Below are 17,179 nucleotides of genomic sequence, written 5' to 3'. Positions count from 1 at the left end.
TTAAAAGGATAATCTATTTAATCTGTATAATCCAACTGTGTCTTGTTTAAAAGAGCTGAGAAAAATAATCAAAGAATCGATGCATCAAGATATGGACATAAACGACTCTGAATCATAGAAAAAGCATCCCCTAATCGATTATAATGGAATGCAGTTTTGTTTTTTTTCTAACCGCGGCACCGGTGTCGCATCCAAATTTGCCAGAGTGGAACATGTCCTCCACATTTACTGAGAAGGACATATTGGTCCACCTTTATTTGGTGTTGCAAGGCAGAGCGCTGGAGTTCTAACCTGAGATCGAACTCGAACGAAGTAAGCCCAACGAGTTCAGTCGGATTTTGGGCAGTGAACTATGTTAATTGAGCGGGTCCGATAGCTCCATGTGCTTGGAGAGAGACAGAGAGAGACAGAGAGAGAGAGAGAGAGAGAGAGAGAGAGAGAGAGAGAGAGAGAGAGAGACACAGAGAGAGAGAGAGAGAGAGAGAGAGAGACACAGAGAGAGAGACAGAGAGAGACAGAGAGAGAGAGAGAGAGAGAGAGAGAGACAGAGAGAGAGACACAGAGAGAGAGACACAGAGAGAGAGAGAGAGAGAGAGAGAGAGAGAGAGAGAGAGACTTTAAAACTCAGTGGGGGGAGTAGAGGGAGGTGGAGTGTACAGTCGGTAAAGACGGCTCTCCTTGCCCTGCCTCCAACATGCCTCCATCTAAATAGGATAGATTATCCTGAGTTATCTCTGTAGTTATGCTGCTATAGGCTTAGACTGCTGGAGGATACACTGACCACTTTTCACACTCTACTGCTTTCTTCTACAATCTGCTCTTTAACTGTATTATTTTCTGCAATTTCAGCTGTTAACTTTATTTTCTCTGTAAGTGTTTTTCTCCCCAGAAAAAGCTACAATGACGTTCTGCTGAGCTGTGGTGGCCTCATGAAGGGGGCCATCGACTAACACACTGCTGCTAACCACTTAAACATTCTCCCTCTCCTGACAATAACTTTTTGCTTTCCTTGACGTTGGATGTGCTACTACTAGTTTACCCGTTTAATTGTAGATTCACTAGGATAAATACAATAAAGTTTATCTCTCACCAAACAGAATATTTACTAAGAAATCACAATGTAACAATAGAAACATTACTTTGTCGTGTGTGTGTGTGTGTGTGTGTGTGTGTGTGTGTGTGTGTGTGTGTGTGTGTGTGTGTGTGTGTGCGTGCGTGTGCGTGTGTGTGGCGTCTAATCGTCGGTCTCTTATTTACAGACAGAGAATCTTACAGGAGCGAGTCAAATAGAAGTTATTGTTAAACTTAATTATTTTGTTTCATGGTGTTAAATTCATCTTAAATTAAAACTGGGAGGAAGCTTTGGTTCATTTTAAGTAACAGGAGATCTTGTTTCCTATCTGCTCCTCCAGAGTCACCATGGACATGAGGAGATAATAAAAGTCACACAGCAGATGTTTGTGAAAAGGTTTGTAGTTAGCTGGTTAGTGAAGGAGATTCATCAGCTGGGTAGGCTGTCATTTAATCCTAACTAAGCCCACAGCCTCCTGCTGGTCTCATTATTATTATCAGCAATAATGAAACAAACATCTCAATTATTGGAAGGTTAGGATTAGATTTTTTTGTTTGATTCATGCTCCAATATTTCTGATATTAGACCGTTGGGTTCAAACTAAATAACAAGCTAAGCAAAACATTTCATTTGGTGTTATTTATTTTTTATGCCCTTGAACTGTAGCATAAATGGGATCGATAACAGCTCCCGCTAGGGGTATTCTGCTGTTGTGTCCTTGGGCAAGACACTTCACCCAACTTTTCTGTGTTGGTCAGAGGGGCTGACGGTGCTATATGGCTGCCTTGCCTGTCAGACCGCCCCAGGGCGGCTGTGGCTGCATAGTAGCTTATCATCACTGGCAGTGTGTGAACGTTTGAGTGCATGAAAGCATCTTTGAGTGTCCTAAAAAGCATTATAGAAGTTTGTATTATTATTATTATCATCATCATTAAATATTTTAGCCTAAAGCTGCTCAGACATTAAAAGTTAATAAACACTCACCTAAAGGATTATTAGGAACACCATACTAATACGGTGTTTGACCCCCTTTCGCCTTCAGAACTGCCTTAATTCTACTAATAACTAATAAACTAACTTTAATATCTTTTGTCTTTACGGTAAAGCAGATCCTCAGAGCCGTCGATGATCCCTGACTGCTGATGCGTGGACCAGCCGTGCTACAGAGGCGTACCTCGGTGTGTTCTGCCATTTCCTGAGTTAAGATTGGAAGATGAAGCGCTTCAACCTTGCCACCATGCCTCTTGTGAACACAAGTTTTTTTTTTTAGTACAATTTATTTTTGGTTTTAGGTGCCTACATCCATCTGACTGTAGTAGGGTTGGGCATCGTTTGATTTTGAACGATTCCGATTCCTCATTTCGATTCTGGTTCCTATCGATTCCCAATTTCGATTCATTGAAGACATGACATGCTTTACATGAGCCAGCTAACCACAGGCCCTGCTTGATGAAATAATCTTAACTTCAACATAAATTTTAATTCTATGAACAATAACATCACCTTCATTTAGACAAAAACATGTTTTGGAGAAAAAAGAAGACGACTTACAGCACAACCAGTGTGTTTGTTTCTGACCACAACCAAAGTCTGGAAGAAGCCTCTGGGATGAGAGGCTAAATGTCTCCAACATATCCAGAAACGTCCAGCTGTTTTCAGCTAAAACTCTCAGGATGATCATGTCCAGGATGACTGAGAACTACACCTCCATGCTGCAGCAGTGTTCAGTCAGAACAGAAACTTAAATGTAGCTGCTGTCAGTAACAATCTAACAGATTTTAAACATTAAAACTCAACAGAAATAGTTCAGAAAGGAAATTAAAATGCTATTTATTATTATTCTAATTATTTACTGGCAGAAGTTGGTGTGGTCCACCACAGAGAAAGCTGCTCTAGCATGAAGACTTTAATTATTCTACAGGTTATTGTTCAGCCTTCTGACGCTCACGTGTCTGACTGCTGACGCTCCGTGTGTGTTTTTATTTCTGCAGTGAGACAAACTCACCTCACACCATCCAGAGTTTGTTATTTAAAGCTTCTATTAAATCCACCGTGTTGACGTATTTTAACAAGTTTACTCTACGCTGCAGGAGTTAAAGTTTACATTACGGAGTAAAGGTTCGGCAGATACGATTGTTTATATTTGGCCGATGCGCACCGGGGGGGGGGACTCGGTGCTGCAGACAGACAGCTGGTGTGATCAGCTCTGAAAAGCGTTGATCACAATTTGCAGATCACATTTATTTTTCACGGAGATCGGCCGCAGATTCCTCTTCCGTCGGCATTCTAGGAATCGAAATAAAAAACGTTGAGCGATTCCGGGAAAAATGAACAGTTGGAACCGGTTCCAATCGATGCTCGATTCTCGATGCCCAAACTTAGACTGTAGCATTTGTATTAACAGGTTACAACATTAATTAAAAGTTGTTTGATAAGCTATCATCATATCTTTATTATTAGATGGTACATAGCTGATCATACTTCAAACTAGAAGCTAATGATGGGTATATTAGAGCATCCTGGTGCAATAAGCTAAACTTTAATGAATGACAAGACTAGTCGTAGGGCTGCACAATATTTTGAAAAATTATCGTCATCGGGATAACAGGACGTGCGATAGGCCCATCGCAAAGCACATCAAAAACGGCGATAAATGTTTGGTTTAAACATTTCCATCCGTGTCATACATCAGCTTTTTGTAAACCAGCTCTGTTTTTTACGCTGAAGTATTATTTGACCAATCAAATGTAGCCCTTCTGATATGCGGCCAATCAGATGGGTCCGTTCACGTAATACGCCCGCCCCCTACGTAGACCCTTAGGCTGGGAAGCAACACCCGAACCGAGTTAGCGGCGCCGTTCCCTTGTTCGTCATGCTGGCTCAGAGCAACAAACGCACTTTGTGCTGATGTTTCTGGATTCAGCGCTGCTTTCAAACGTGAACGTGACTCCGCTCGGTGTCGTTAAGCAGCTGATAATAACCGGGCTGACTCTGACACGTGCCGGTGAACCAACCCACCTCCCTCCATGTCGCTAGTGTTCCACCGGGTGGTGGCTCCGGTTAGCTTCCAGCTAAAAGGCTACAGCACTCTCCTCCCAGTCCCACCCTGCTAAAGAGGGCCTGGAAAAGTTCCCCCACACATCAAAGTGATTTTTCATTTATGAGCTTTTATAACCTTGTTAATCAGGATAGTTGATTTGCTGCTGCACATAAAACTGTCAGTCAGAAGCTCTGCTAGCCGGTTATCTTAAGAGGAGCTAGTTCAATTTGTTAGCTTGTTATCAGAATCATAGTTGCAGTTTCATCGTCTAAGCTGCTTTTTAAGATCTAGGTAAACTTGTTCAATTTGGGGTTAAAAACAAACGTTTTCACATATTTTCCATGTAGTTTTTTTGCCAGTTCCTCTTCTGAAAGGTAGACAATTAAAGGAAGACAATTGTTTTTCTCTTTCCTTCAGAAAATCTTAATATTCTCCTAGTTTGGCCCGGCACAGTTCACTTCCCAATTGCAGCAACAGCTTTATATCATAACCACATAAGTGGAGAAAATGTTCAGTAGCAATGAGAGAATTTGTTGTTGCATTTAAGTGATGTTAACTATTATTTAACGTTTAAACTTATTTTCTGGTATTTTTATTTATTCTAAAAACCCTGGTAAGGAATGTTTTTCTGTATTTGGAGCATCAGAAAAAGTTTGATGGTGGAGGTGATGTTTTAAAGTCACTGAGAAACTGCATGCATGCAGTTTGTTGTTTTGCTGCTAATACAGTAGCAGGTGCAGCTGCATATTTTTACAATAAAAATGTTATGTTGTAATGGAATTCATGCATTAGTTTTTGTTTGCTTTGAACCCAGAGCAGACGTCACACGCCAGACGACATCAACACCGCATACTTTAGTATCTATTCATTTATCGTGAGTAATATCAATATCGCAATATTAAGCACTGTTAACGAATATCGCAGGTTTTCCTAATATCGTGCAGCCCTAATTAGTCGACTAATCGTCAACAAAACTGGCGATTAGTCGACTACTAAAATAGTCGTTTGTGGCAGCCCTAGATGTGAGGAAAATAAACAGACCTGTAACGTTTGGAGCATGTAGGTGTCATTTTAAAGTGGACAAAGAAGTGCAGTTCTCACCTCCACACAATCAAATGTGTCGGTGACTTTTGAGGAATATTTCACTTTGAAGAGGGTGCTCAGGTTTCCAGCGGTGTAGAAGATCTTCATCTGAAGACCTTTGTATCCAAAAGCCACTTCACTGCAAGGAGAAAGTTGTTCAAATTTATAAATGTCAGAAAGTAGGCTAATTGGTGGATTACACTACTTTTCCAATAATAATAATATTAATAAATATCTATTTTTCAGCAATATTTCAGAAAATAACCACCAGATTTTCTTTTTGAACAAAATCTGTGAGCGTACACCTGGAGGCTCTAACAAATGTTTCCTTGGGGGACTTGTTTCACTGTGCATCACTATGATATAATAATGAAAATAAAAAAAACACACTATGACAAAACAGATTCATCATTATGCAACAGTGCGATTAAAGTTTACTAGCAATTAACGCTTGAAGAAATAATTAATGCCCCAATTACAGAGTTCCCTTTGAGCTGATTGCAGCAAGCGCAAAAAGAACCAATCCTAGTTTTGACTCATTTGGAAGTGCAATTTAGAGCCAATGCTAGAGACAGGTGTCACGGCTAATGATGTAGCATTACTCGTGTTCACACCAGTCTCTTCTGAGTAACTAATTATAATAATATTTTAATGCACAAACTGTAAGATAAAAGAGGATGAGCCACAGCTGACACATGAGGCATATTATATAAACAAGTTCACCTAAACATGAAAAGTAGATTTGGTCAGGTTAATCAAGTTTTGTATTTATTTTAAAGACAGCTAACCAAAACGAGGGATGGGCTGGGGGTAAATCATTATTTTTAAAACGATTATTCTGACGATTATTTTATCAAATAGTCGACTACTCTAATGACTATTTAGATGATTAATCTAGCGATTATTTTTCTATTGCACAATTAATAAAAACCAAAAAATCTCAAATAAATTCCTCAAAAAAATTGATAAATTGTTACTGTGAGAGAATAAACACTACAGGCCTTCCATTTTGTATAACACTGCTTTTATTGTGTTGCGGTTGGTTATGTTCTGGTGACGTGTAGAACTTGGAAGTGCAGGCTGCTGCCTGAGAGGTGGTTGGAGACAGAGTGTCTCCATGCTGCTTTGATTTGGTCACTTATGTGCGTGAGGCGAGTGGTGTTACGACCCTTCCTGGGGAGTTTGGCTCGTGTGCAAAAAGGAAGGGACAATAACGGGATTTAAAAGTTAAAATGATGATCAGGTTTATTTACAAAAAAAAAAACTAAATCTTTCCATCCACAGGTTGGGAATAATAAAACTAATTCTGCCTGTGGGGAATTAAAACAAAAGTAGAAATAACCTGGGATGTCCCACTGGGCAAAGATTACAGGGTTCTGGACCAAAATAAGGATCTCCAAAGGTCCAAACTCTAAACTGGGTGGTTAAACCAAACTCAGGTGATATTTTAAACTAAACCAAAAACCCACAACACTCTAAATGTAATAAAAGGGAAATCTACACCACAAAAACGATGAACTCTAAACCAAAGCATAACAGCTTATCCAAACGCAAGAAGCTGTTAGCAAAAATGCTAACAGTAGCTTTACCAACGTTAAGTTCAAGTTACCAAGTTTAAATAAACCAAAAACACCCAGCAGCAAACAGACCAGCATGGAGGAGAGACTGCTACCACCAAAACAGCTCTCCTAATGTCTGAAAGAAGCTCCTTTATGAAGGTAGAAACGCTCCCGGTGATTTTCTACATCTGCTGTAGAGACGGAGCAGCACATCTGACCCCGGAAGTTGTTGTCCGTTGCCGGGAGACGAAGGCGGGCAAAACAGGAAAATAATCTAGTAGTGGACGGACATTGTTCCGGGTCTTCGGTATTTGGCGGAGATGTTAGTGAAGGCGGAGAAGAGGGTGAACTAGAGGAAAAACAGGCAGATTCCTCCTCCATTTACAAACTCCTGGGGATGCAACAAGTGGGCGTGGTGCGTCGACTACCGGATCTGACGTCGACAAATTTTTAGAATCGAGCCGTCGACGTCATCGATGCGTCGCCACAACTCTAGATTCATGAAATATTTTTTAGAAACGCACCTGCTGGGTTTAAGGCCAAAGTGAAGAGTTTAGGCCTGAAATTAGGAAGCAGTTACCAGAATTTGGAGCTAGGTTTGTTTAGTTCAACCAGAGACATTTGGGGATGCGAGTCTTCCATTGCTGTCATTTTGTGGATCAGACATTAAAACGTTTTAGTCTAGAAGTCTAGACAAACCGTAATAGGAGCAAAAGATTTCCCTCTGTACATCAGACTAGCCACACTCCATTGTTGCCTCGGCAGGTCTACCGTTGGGCTTGTCTGAGTTTAGGCCAGGCCAGTCTTTGTAGAGACGTTGGACCATTACAGCTAAGCTTTTTTCTTTTATGATGACGACAGAGCTGCAATGGAGCAAAACTACTAAGATGGTGGCAGCTCAGATTTGGACAATTTAGACTTGGGTTTTTCTTTGAGACATTAGCAGATAGAGGTACTTTATTCGACGATGGATGGTGAACTGGCTCGTTAACTCATTTTCATCGCAATGAATAATTCACGTTGTTCGTTGCCCTGATCGGTCTTGGCACTGTCCAAAAGCGTGCGGAGACAGTTTGAAAAACAATCGTAGATTCTGCCCCTACGACTGTTCTGTCTAGGGTTGTGGCCAGACTATATATTTACATATATAGGATGACTTTCCAGGTTAAAATAAGTTTGGGAACCACTGATGATGTTACCAATCACCCATTACTCTTTCAGGCACTTAAACCTCATCTTAAAGATTAGGTTAAATGATAACTCAAACTAGCATAAAATAGATTTAAAAAAAGCATGAATTATTCTCTCTGTAATCTTAAACCGGCAGATTTCTCTCAAAACTACAGACAGAATGATGCTCAAACTGATTTTTGTAGATCTGATCATTTTTGCTGACAATTTCCAGAAATCTTGTATTGCATGCAGCTTTGCATCCCTTTGCTATACTTCAAGCTTTCCATCGATTTCTTCAGCTACTTCTACTGTGTGAATATTAAAAATGCACACCATATTTTCCAGATTATAAGTCGCACTTTTTTTCATGGTCTGGCTGGTCCTGCAACTTACATACCAAATTATGTATACCGCGCTGCTGCGGACCAGCTCCGGACCAGGAATAAGCTCCTCTGCCCCGCCATCACCTGCTGCAGCCTGTGGCGAGCTGCTGCGGACCGGGCGGCTCTGACCCAGGAATGAGCTCCCCTGTCCCACTGGGAAGGTTTCAAACACCGCCATCACCTGCTGCAGCTTGTGGCGGGGTGCTGCGGGCCGGCTCCGGCCCAGAAATGAGCTCTTCCCGCCCGCTGGGAGGGTTTGAAACACCACCATCCCCTGCTGGAGACCGTGGTGTGCTGCTGAGCCCTGGTTATTGTTACCGGTACTTGTCTTGCAATGTGAAATGCTTGGTCTCAGATTTTGTAAGAAAAATAATAAAATGTCCCCCCAAAATGTGACTTATATATGTTTTTTTTTTCTTCATTATACATTTTATGGCTGGTGCGACTTATACTCCAGAGCGACTTATACTCCAGAAAATACGGCTCTTGTATTTATTTGCTACAATATGAAGTAGTACACATAGTACATTCAAAAAGTTTGCCTATCATCACAACAGGTGCTTATATAATGAGAAAGAAGAAAACAACTCACTCGTCTCCAAATAGTTGGTGGCTGTACTCTGGGTGGAATGTGGTGCTGTCATCATCAACGTCCTCAGGAAAACGCACTGAGATGTAAATATTTTTTAAAAGAAGCAGTTATGATAGTCAGAATTTTTTTTTTACTTGTTCAAATGTATTTATATAAACGCAGCATGGAGAGACTCACCCAATTTCAGGCAGATTGCTTCATTGGTATCACACTTGTATTCAGCCAGTTTCTTCTCCATAGCATTTACCCCTGCGATAATACCACAGATCATATAGTTAAAATGTTTTTTTTAGCTTTAGCTCATGTGTGTAAGACTCTTGATATTTGATCTTTAATATGAAAGCAAAGCAGGTAAATCTATACCAGATTACTACAAAAATCACATCTGAATCAAAAAATCATTCTGCTTTACTCAGTTTTTCTATAATTAAAAGGTCACTTCACTGTAAATATCATAAATACCCTTGTTACTCCTAAAGAGAGGAAGATAGTGAGAAGTATCATGTGCGCTACTAGAATGAAGGAGAATCACAGCCTCAAAACGTTATTTCCTGATATTTAACAATACATTCAAACTCGGAATAAGCTTTATGTTTAGTTGTACCCTAAACATACATGACTCGATAGCCAACATTAGCACACACGGGCCCACTGCCTCATCCGCTAAGCTGTTAGCTCGTTTTACGCAGTTTTGAAGGCATTTGAAGTCGAGAAAGCGGGTCCAGCGTGTTGGTAGCAGCGCTGAATGTTGCCAACGGCTGAAATGTTTTCCAGTAAAAACCGAATCATTAAGAAAATGAAACATTTAGCCTCTTACCCGCCATTTCTGCTCAGTGTGTTGCACGGATCGGTGTTGTTGTCATGAAAGACCCGCGGAAACAGGGGAACATCCGGGTGACGTATTTCCGGCTAAACAGGATGTAAATTTCTCTCGTTGTTTTCTTTTTCTTTTTTCTTTCTTTTTTTATTTTATTTATGTTTTTACTGTTTTTGGCCAAAACATTTGTTTTTATTATTCAATTCAATTCAATTTCAATTCAAGTTTATTTATATAGCGCCAAATCACGACAAGAGTCGTCTCAAGGCACTTCACATAATAAACATTCCAACTCAGGTCAGTTCATTAAGCCAATCAGAAATAATGTTTTCTATATAAGGAACCCAGCAAATTGCATCAAGTCACTGACTAGTGTCAGTGACTTTACAGCATTCCTCATACTAAGCAAGCATAAAGCGATAGTGGAGAGGAAAACTCCCTTTTAACAGGAAGAAACCTCCAGAGAATCCTGGCTCAGTTTAAGCAGCCATCCTCCATGACTCACTGGGGATCGAGAAGACAGAGCAGGCACGCACACACACACACACACACACACACACACACACACACACACACACACACACACACACACACACACACACACACACACACACACACAAAGGTAATGTGTCTATAGTTATATTGTGATGTCCTAGTAAATATTCTATTTGGTGAGAGATAAACTTTATTGTATTTATCCCAGTGGATCTATAATTAAACGAATAAACTAGTAGTAGCACATCCAACGTCAAAGTTATTATCAGGAGAGGAAGAATGTTTAAGTGGTTAGCAGCAGTGTGCTAGACAATGGCCCCCTCCATGAGGCCACCACAGCTCAGCAGAACATTGTTGTAGCTTCTTCTGGGGAGAAAAACACAAAGAAAAAATAAAGTTAACAGCTGAAATTGCAGAAAATAATTCAGTTAAAGAGCAGATTGTAGAAGAAAGCAGTAGAGTGTGAAAAGTGGTCAGTGTGTCCTCCAGCAGTCTACGCCTATAGCAGCATAACTACAGAGATAACTCAAGATAATCTATCCTATTTAGATGGAGGCATGTTGGAGGCAGGGCAAGGAAGAGCTGTCTTTACCGACTGTACACTCCACCTCCCTCTACTCCCCCACTTGTCCAGATGTAGGCTAACATCAGATTTTAACCATAGGCCCTATCAAATGAAAATGTTTTAAGCCTATTCTTAAAAGTAAACAAAGTGTCTGCCTCACGGACTAAGGCTGGGAGCTGGTTCCACAGGAGAGGAGCCTGATAACTAAAAGATCTGCCCCCATCCTAATTTTAGATATTCTGGGAACCACCAGTAGACCTGCAGTCTGAGAGCGAAGTGCTCGGTTAGGAACGTATGGAACAATCAGATCACTGATGTATGATGGAGCTTGATTATTAAGAGCTTTATATGTGAGAAGGAGGATCTTAAAATCTATTCTGAATTTAACAGGTAGCCAATGTAGGGAAGCTAAGACAGGAGAGATATGATCTCTCTTTGTAATTCTCATCAGAACTCTAGCTGCAGCATTTTGGACAAGCTGAAGTCTTTTAACTACATTCTGTGGACTTCCTGAGAGTAATGAATTACAGTAATCCAGTCTTGATGTAATAAATGCATGAACTAGTTTTTCAGCATCACTCCTGGAAAGGATGCTTCTAATCTTAGCAATATTCCGAAGGTGGAAAAAGGAAGTCCTTTAAACCTGTTTAACCTGGGATTTGAATGACATGTCCTGGTCAAAGATGACACCAAGGTTCCTTACTTTGTTCTCGGAGATTAATGTAATGCCATTCAGGTCAGGTGATTGGCTAAGCAATTTCCTTTTCTGGATTTCTGGTCCAAAGATGAGAACTTCCGTCTTGTCTTGATTTAAAAACAAAAAGTTTAGTCATCCAATTTTTTATGTCCTCAAGACAAGCTTGTAATCCACCCAACCAATTTGGTTCATCAGGGTTAATGGATAAATATAACTGAGTATCGTCAGCATAACAGTGGAAGTTTATCCCATGCTGTCTAATGATTTTACCAATTGGGAGCATATATATAGTAAAAAGAATTGTTCCAAGCACTGAACCCTGTGATACTCCACAAGTAACCCAGGATATGAAGACGATTTGTCATGTACATTTACAAAATGAAATCTGTCAGACAGGTAGGATTTAAAACAGCCTAACGCTGTTCCTTTGATCCCTACAACATGTTCAAGTCTTTCTAAAAGAACATTGTGATCAACTGTGTCAAAGGCAGCACTGAGATCTAACAAGACTAGAACAGACACAAGAGCCTTATCTGAGGCCATGAGAATATCATTTGTAACTCTCACCAACGCAGTTTCAGTGCTGTGATACTCTCTAAAACCAGACTGAAATTCCTCAAACAGAGCATTAGTGTTTAAATGCTCACATACTTGGATGGCCACTATTTTCTCCAGGACTTTGGATAAAAATGGAAGGTTAGATATTGGTCTGTAATTCATTGGGTCATCTGGATCCAGAGAAGGCTTCTTAAGTGAAGGTTTGATTACAGCAACCTTAAAATCTTGTGGTACATACCCATTTACTAAGGATAGATTGATTATATCTAGAATGGGGGCAGTAACCAAAGGAAATGCTTCTTTAAATAATTTGGTTGGGATTGGATCCAAAATGCAAGTTGAAGGTTAAGAAACTTTTGATGAAGCTAATATTTTTGATAAATCTGAAAGCTCAACTGGATCAAAACGGTTCAAGCACAGATGAGGTTCCACAGTCAACTCTGATGCTGCCTCACTTACTGAGGAAGAAGAAATCACATTAGGGAGGATGCTAAAGATTTTGTTTCTAATAGAATTAATTTTACTTGTAAAAAATCCCATGAAGTCATTGCTGCTGAGGGCTAAGGGAATAGATGGCTCGGAGCTATGATTCTGTGTAAGTTTGGCAACTGTACTGAAAAGAAATTTAGGATTATGCTTATTCTCCTCAATTAGTGCTGAGAAATAAGCAGTTCTAGTTTGTCGAAGCTTATTTTTATAAAGCACAAGACTATTTTTCCAGGATAGGTAGGCCTCCTCATGGTGCGCAGAGCGCCATGTTGTCTCCAATTTCCTAGTTTTGTTTTAAGGCTCGTAAATGAGAATTAAACCAGGGAGTCAACTTCCTGTCCCTAATTACCTTCTTTTTTAAAGGGGCAATATCATCTAATGCCACACGTAAAGAGAAATTAACATGATGAACTAATGCATCAATTTGTGAGGGGCTAGAACTGAAAATATAGCCCTCTGCTACATGCCTCTGATATGCTGAGGACAGTAAAGATGGAACAGTTGATTTAAAAGATGCAACTGCATTGTCAGATAGAGACCGACTATAGTGAAATTTACTTTCATGTCTCGAGAACTCAATTATAAAAAACTCAAAGGTTATCAGAAAGTGGTCCGAGAGGACTGGATTATGTGGAAAGATTGTTATTTCCTCACAGTCTATGCCATAAGTCAGCACAAGGTCCAATGTATGATGGCAGGAGTGGGTGGAGCTATGTATTCTTTGAGTAAAACCAATTGAGTCCAAGATATTACTAAAGGTTACATTGAGGCTATCATTTTCAATGTCCACATGAATGTTAAAATCCCCCACTACAATGACCTTATCAGTATTTAGCACCAAATCAGATAAAAAATCAGAGATCTGATCCAAAAACTCAGAGTAAGGGCCTGGTGGACGATATAAAACTACAAACAAGAGTGGTTTTACAGTTTTGCAATCTGGATTAGGAAAACTAAGAATAAGATGTTCGAACGAACGGTAGCTATTAATTGGTAAGGGACTGATTAATAAGTCCGAATGAAAAATGGTTGCTACTCCTCCTCCTCGCCCTGTACTTCGAGCAATATGATGATTTAAATAATTTGAAGGAGTCGACTTATTTAAGCTAACATAGTCCTCTTGCTGCAGCCAGGATTCTGTGAGAGAGAGCAAAGAGAAAGCTCCGTAATTAACTTCAAATGAGCCATGTTTTCTGGAGAAAATATTTAAAACACTGTCATATTATTTTGATATAAAAATCCTGAACCTACTATGTTGTTCCACTTTTGACCTAATTAAGTGTTGAGGTTTTTATCAATGCAATGTCATACAATCAAGATAGTTTTTTAGAATATTCCTCTGACTCCAAAAATAGGGTGATACCTTTTAGAACTTCAGGATGACATTCATTGGAGGGTTTTATAAATTCCCATCTGGTCTCAGGATTATATTATTTGGTACATTCAAGTCTGTAACTCTTGGTTAAAAAAATCTAAGAGAAGACATCAAAATCTACAGAAAATGCACACTTTTTCCATTATGCCAAAAATAAATCAAAGAAAGTCACAGATGACAGAATTCGCAAGACAAAACTAACAACTAATTTTAAAGTATATATTTATTCAAGTCTAATTGATGGCTTGTTTCTGTCAAATCAAGAAGAGGAAACAATTAAAGAATCATTCAAAACAAAATGCACCTGGCTGATTGGCAGAAAGTGTGCTCCCAAAAGGGTGTCTGGTGAAACAATGGAGAAGCTCAAGTAGAGTCAACTTGGAGTGTGTGAAATGATGCTCATTGTTCACTGTCAGCTGTTTTTAAATACAGAGAAGGTGCAAACCAAATTAAAAGACGGGTAAAGGGAAAATACCAAAAAAGACATTGAAACACAAAGACAGAAAAACAAGACGTCTCATCAAAATAGTTTTTGTTTATTTGCTTTTTATAATAAAATCTCACCCTAAAAGTGCTCCTGTGTATTTTTACCAGGTGATTGTAATACAGACCACCAGAGAAAAACAAAACTAAAGCTTAAAGATCATATAAATTGTTCAAAAATATTAGTTAAACAATATTAAAACAAACAAAATAAGCAGCTCATAACATTCATCAACAGCTCAGAATGTTTTTAAAACATGTAAAATGACAGAGCAACATCAGAATAGAACACAATAAAAACAGAATATTAACACCTTTTTGAAATTGTGACATTTTCATTCGTGGGTGGATCTAAAACGTTTATGATAATTTTGGAACCACATTTTAAATACACAATAGTTTTGAGTGAATTTCAGAGATACAGCATCTCCACATTATCCTGTTGTTGAAAAGTTAAGCTAACATCTTGTTAATGGATGCTGTCACGCTGGAACCAGAGTCAATGCACTGAGAACATGGCGCTGAATGTCCCCCTAGACTCAATTATGGTGCTTTTTAACAGTTAATAATTACATGTGTTTTAAAATGAACGTAGTTAAATGCAGAAACTAAGTGAATCAGCAAAGTCAGTTGGAAAACAAATTAACTGAATCGATGCATTTTCATTTTTTAACAGCTAATTGTTCTGTCCAGTGGGGTTTGAATCTTGAATTGGAATCTGGCCATATGTGGCTGCAACGACCCAGCAAATGATCTGTCACCTTTGGTCTTTAGCCTGGTGCGCTGCACAACCAGTAGGCTTTGATCACTGGACCTCAGGGACCTGCTGAGGGTGTAGGGATTAAGAAGATCACCAATGTAAGATGGTGCTTGTCCATGTAAGGCCTTATAGACCAGAACCAGGATCTTGAAATGAACCCTGAGGTTGACTGGCAGCCAATGAAGCTGGAGGAGAAGCGGGGTGATGTGGGTGTGTTTGGAGGACTTGGTCAGAAGCCGAGCACAGGCATTCTGAACTACCTGTAGACGGTTCAGGGAGGTTCTGCTCAGACACGTGAAAAGAGTTGCAGTAGTCTAAGCGTGAGGAGATGAAGGTGTAGATAACTGTCTCAAGTTCAGAGCGGGACAGAATGGGACTCAGCTTTGCAATGTTCCTGAGATGGAAGAAGGAAGAGCGAACAAGAGAACTGACATGAGAATTCAGGGTGAGAGCTGGGTCAAAGGTCACACCAAGATTCCTGACGGAAGGTTTGGTGTGAGAAGCAAGCTGACCAAGAGAGTCTCTGACTTTGGGAACCAGCTTGTCTGGAGCACAGATGAGGATCTCAGTCTTATCTTCATTCAGTTGTTGAAAGCTCCCAGCCATCCAGGTTTTAATAGTCTAAGCAGGTGTGTAACAGCTGCAGCTCAGACATCTCATGGGGCTTAAAGGAGATGTACAGTTGGATGTCATCTGCATAAAGATGGTGATTCCTTTGAAGGAGCTCAGGATGTGCTGAAGATGGAGGAGGAAGAGCAGAGGCCCCAGCACAGAACCTTGTGGGACACCATGGGTAAGGGAGGTGGTGGAGGACATAAACTTGGAGACGGCCACAGAAAAGGAGCGCTCAGAAAGATAAGAGGAGAACCACTCCAGAGCAGTTCCTGATAGGCTTACCCAGTCTCTCAACCTCTCCAGTAGCAGGTGATGGTCAACATTGTCAAAGGCTGCAGTCAGGTCCAGCAGGACCAGAACAGAACAGTCCCCTGCATCACTGTGAGTCAGAAGGTCATTAGAGACCCTAAGAAGAGCTGTTTCAGTAGAATGAGCTCTACGAAAACCTGACTGGAAGCTATCATAGATGTTATGTTCATCAAGAGCAGCTGTGAGTTGTTTAGCCACAACCTTTTCCAAGATCTTGGAGATGAACGGTAGTTTAGAGATGGGTCTGAAGCTGCTATGGAGAGAGGGGTCAAGACTCGATTTTTTAAGAAGCGGGTGGATTACAGTGTTCTTAAAAACTGACTGTAGTGTAAAGTGTAAAGTGCTTTGGAGTCCTCCAACTCCTGAAAGGTGCGACAGTGGTCGTTCCTTTATCACGGGTTTTACATTCTAAAAATTATTAACAATATGCAAAATCCGCATAATCAGCTTCATTTTTTACAATTATTAGACATGTCTGTAATGTACACAGCTATTGTTGGGGTACATACAGATACACACACACGAAAACACATCAGAATGTCTGTTTCTCAACAGTTTTATTTGCACATGCTCACTCCAGCGTTTCATTCTCTCGTCGTCACTTTGCAGACACTCTTGTCTGTATTTATCCTCCTAAAGACGTATAGGAGCGCTGATTACTAATGTGCTCCAGACGTGGCACGGTGCACTCTCCTCTCCTCCGCAGACGTGCTCGTCTCAGCCCACCGCCACAATATTTTAAGGCTGTAAAACCCCTCACTGCACACTTTATACACTTTTCTCAGACAGGCATCAACCTTTTCATACTTTTCTCTTTTGTTTATCTCAAAGTTCAAGCCTTTGTATTTGGACGCAGAAAACAATGTTCCAAAGTTCAAGTCATCTATCATTTGTTTTAAGTTCTGGATGTCTTCTTTATGCTGTGTAATCTGATATCATTGTACCTTCATGTTCAATCAGAATTTCTTGTGGAAAATACTTTCTCATTTTCAACAGATACATTATCAACACTTAAGTTGGACTTTTCTTTTCTTCTTTCCAAAAAGCTTCAGGAAAGTTCTCAGAACTGTTCAAAGGGTCAGTTTGTCAATTTAACTTATTAAAGAGTCAGAAT

General features: G+C 40.0%; 1 protein-coding gene across 1 annotated transcript in view; it reads right to left on the bottom strand.

The window, feature by feature from the left end:
* Positions 1–9,795, bottom strand: part of hat1 (histone acetyltransferase 1) — a 29,522-nt gene extending 19,727 nt beyond the window's left edge. The window contains exons 1-4 of the mRNA XM_015966492.3: positions 9,720–9,795; positions 9,080–9,151; positions 8,903–8,978; positions 5,214–5,334 (exon numbers count right to left, since the gene is read on the bottom strand). Coding sequence (XP_015821978.1) covers positions 5,214–5,334; positions 8,903–8,978; positions 9,080–9,151; positions 9,720–9,726 — 276 coding nt within the window. The 5' untranslated portion in view covers positions 9,727–9,795. The remainder of the gene's footprint in view (positions 1–5,213; positions 5,335–8,902; positions 8,979–9,079; positions 9,152–9,719) is intronic.
* Positions 9,796–17,179: the final 7,384 nt, after the last annotated feature.

The sequence above is a fragment of the Nothobranchius furzeri genome, chromosome 14 (assembly GCF_043380555.1).
Source record: "Nothobranchius furzeri strain GRZ-AD chromosome 14, NfurGRZ-RIMD1, whole genome shotgun sequence".
Classification (NCBI taxonomy): Eukaryota; Metazoa; Chordata; class Actinopteri; order Cyprinodontiformes; family Nothobranchiidae; genus Nothobranchius; species Nothobranchius furzeri.
This window is presented reverse-complemented; position numbering and strand designations above follow the sequence as displayed.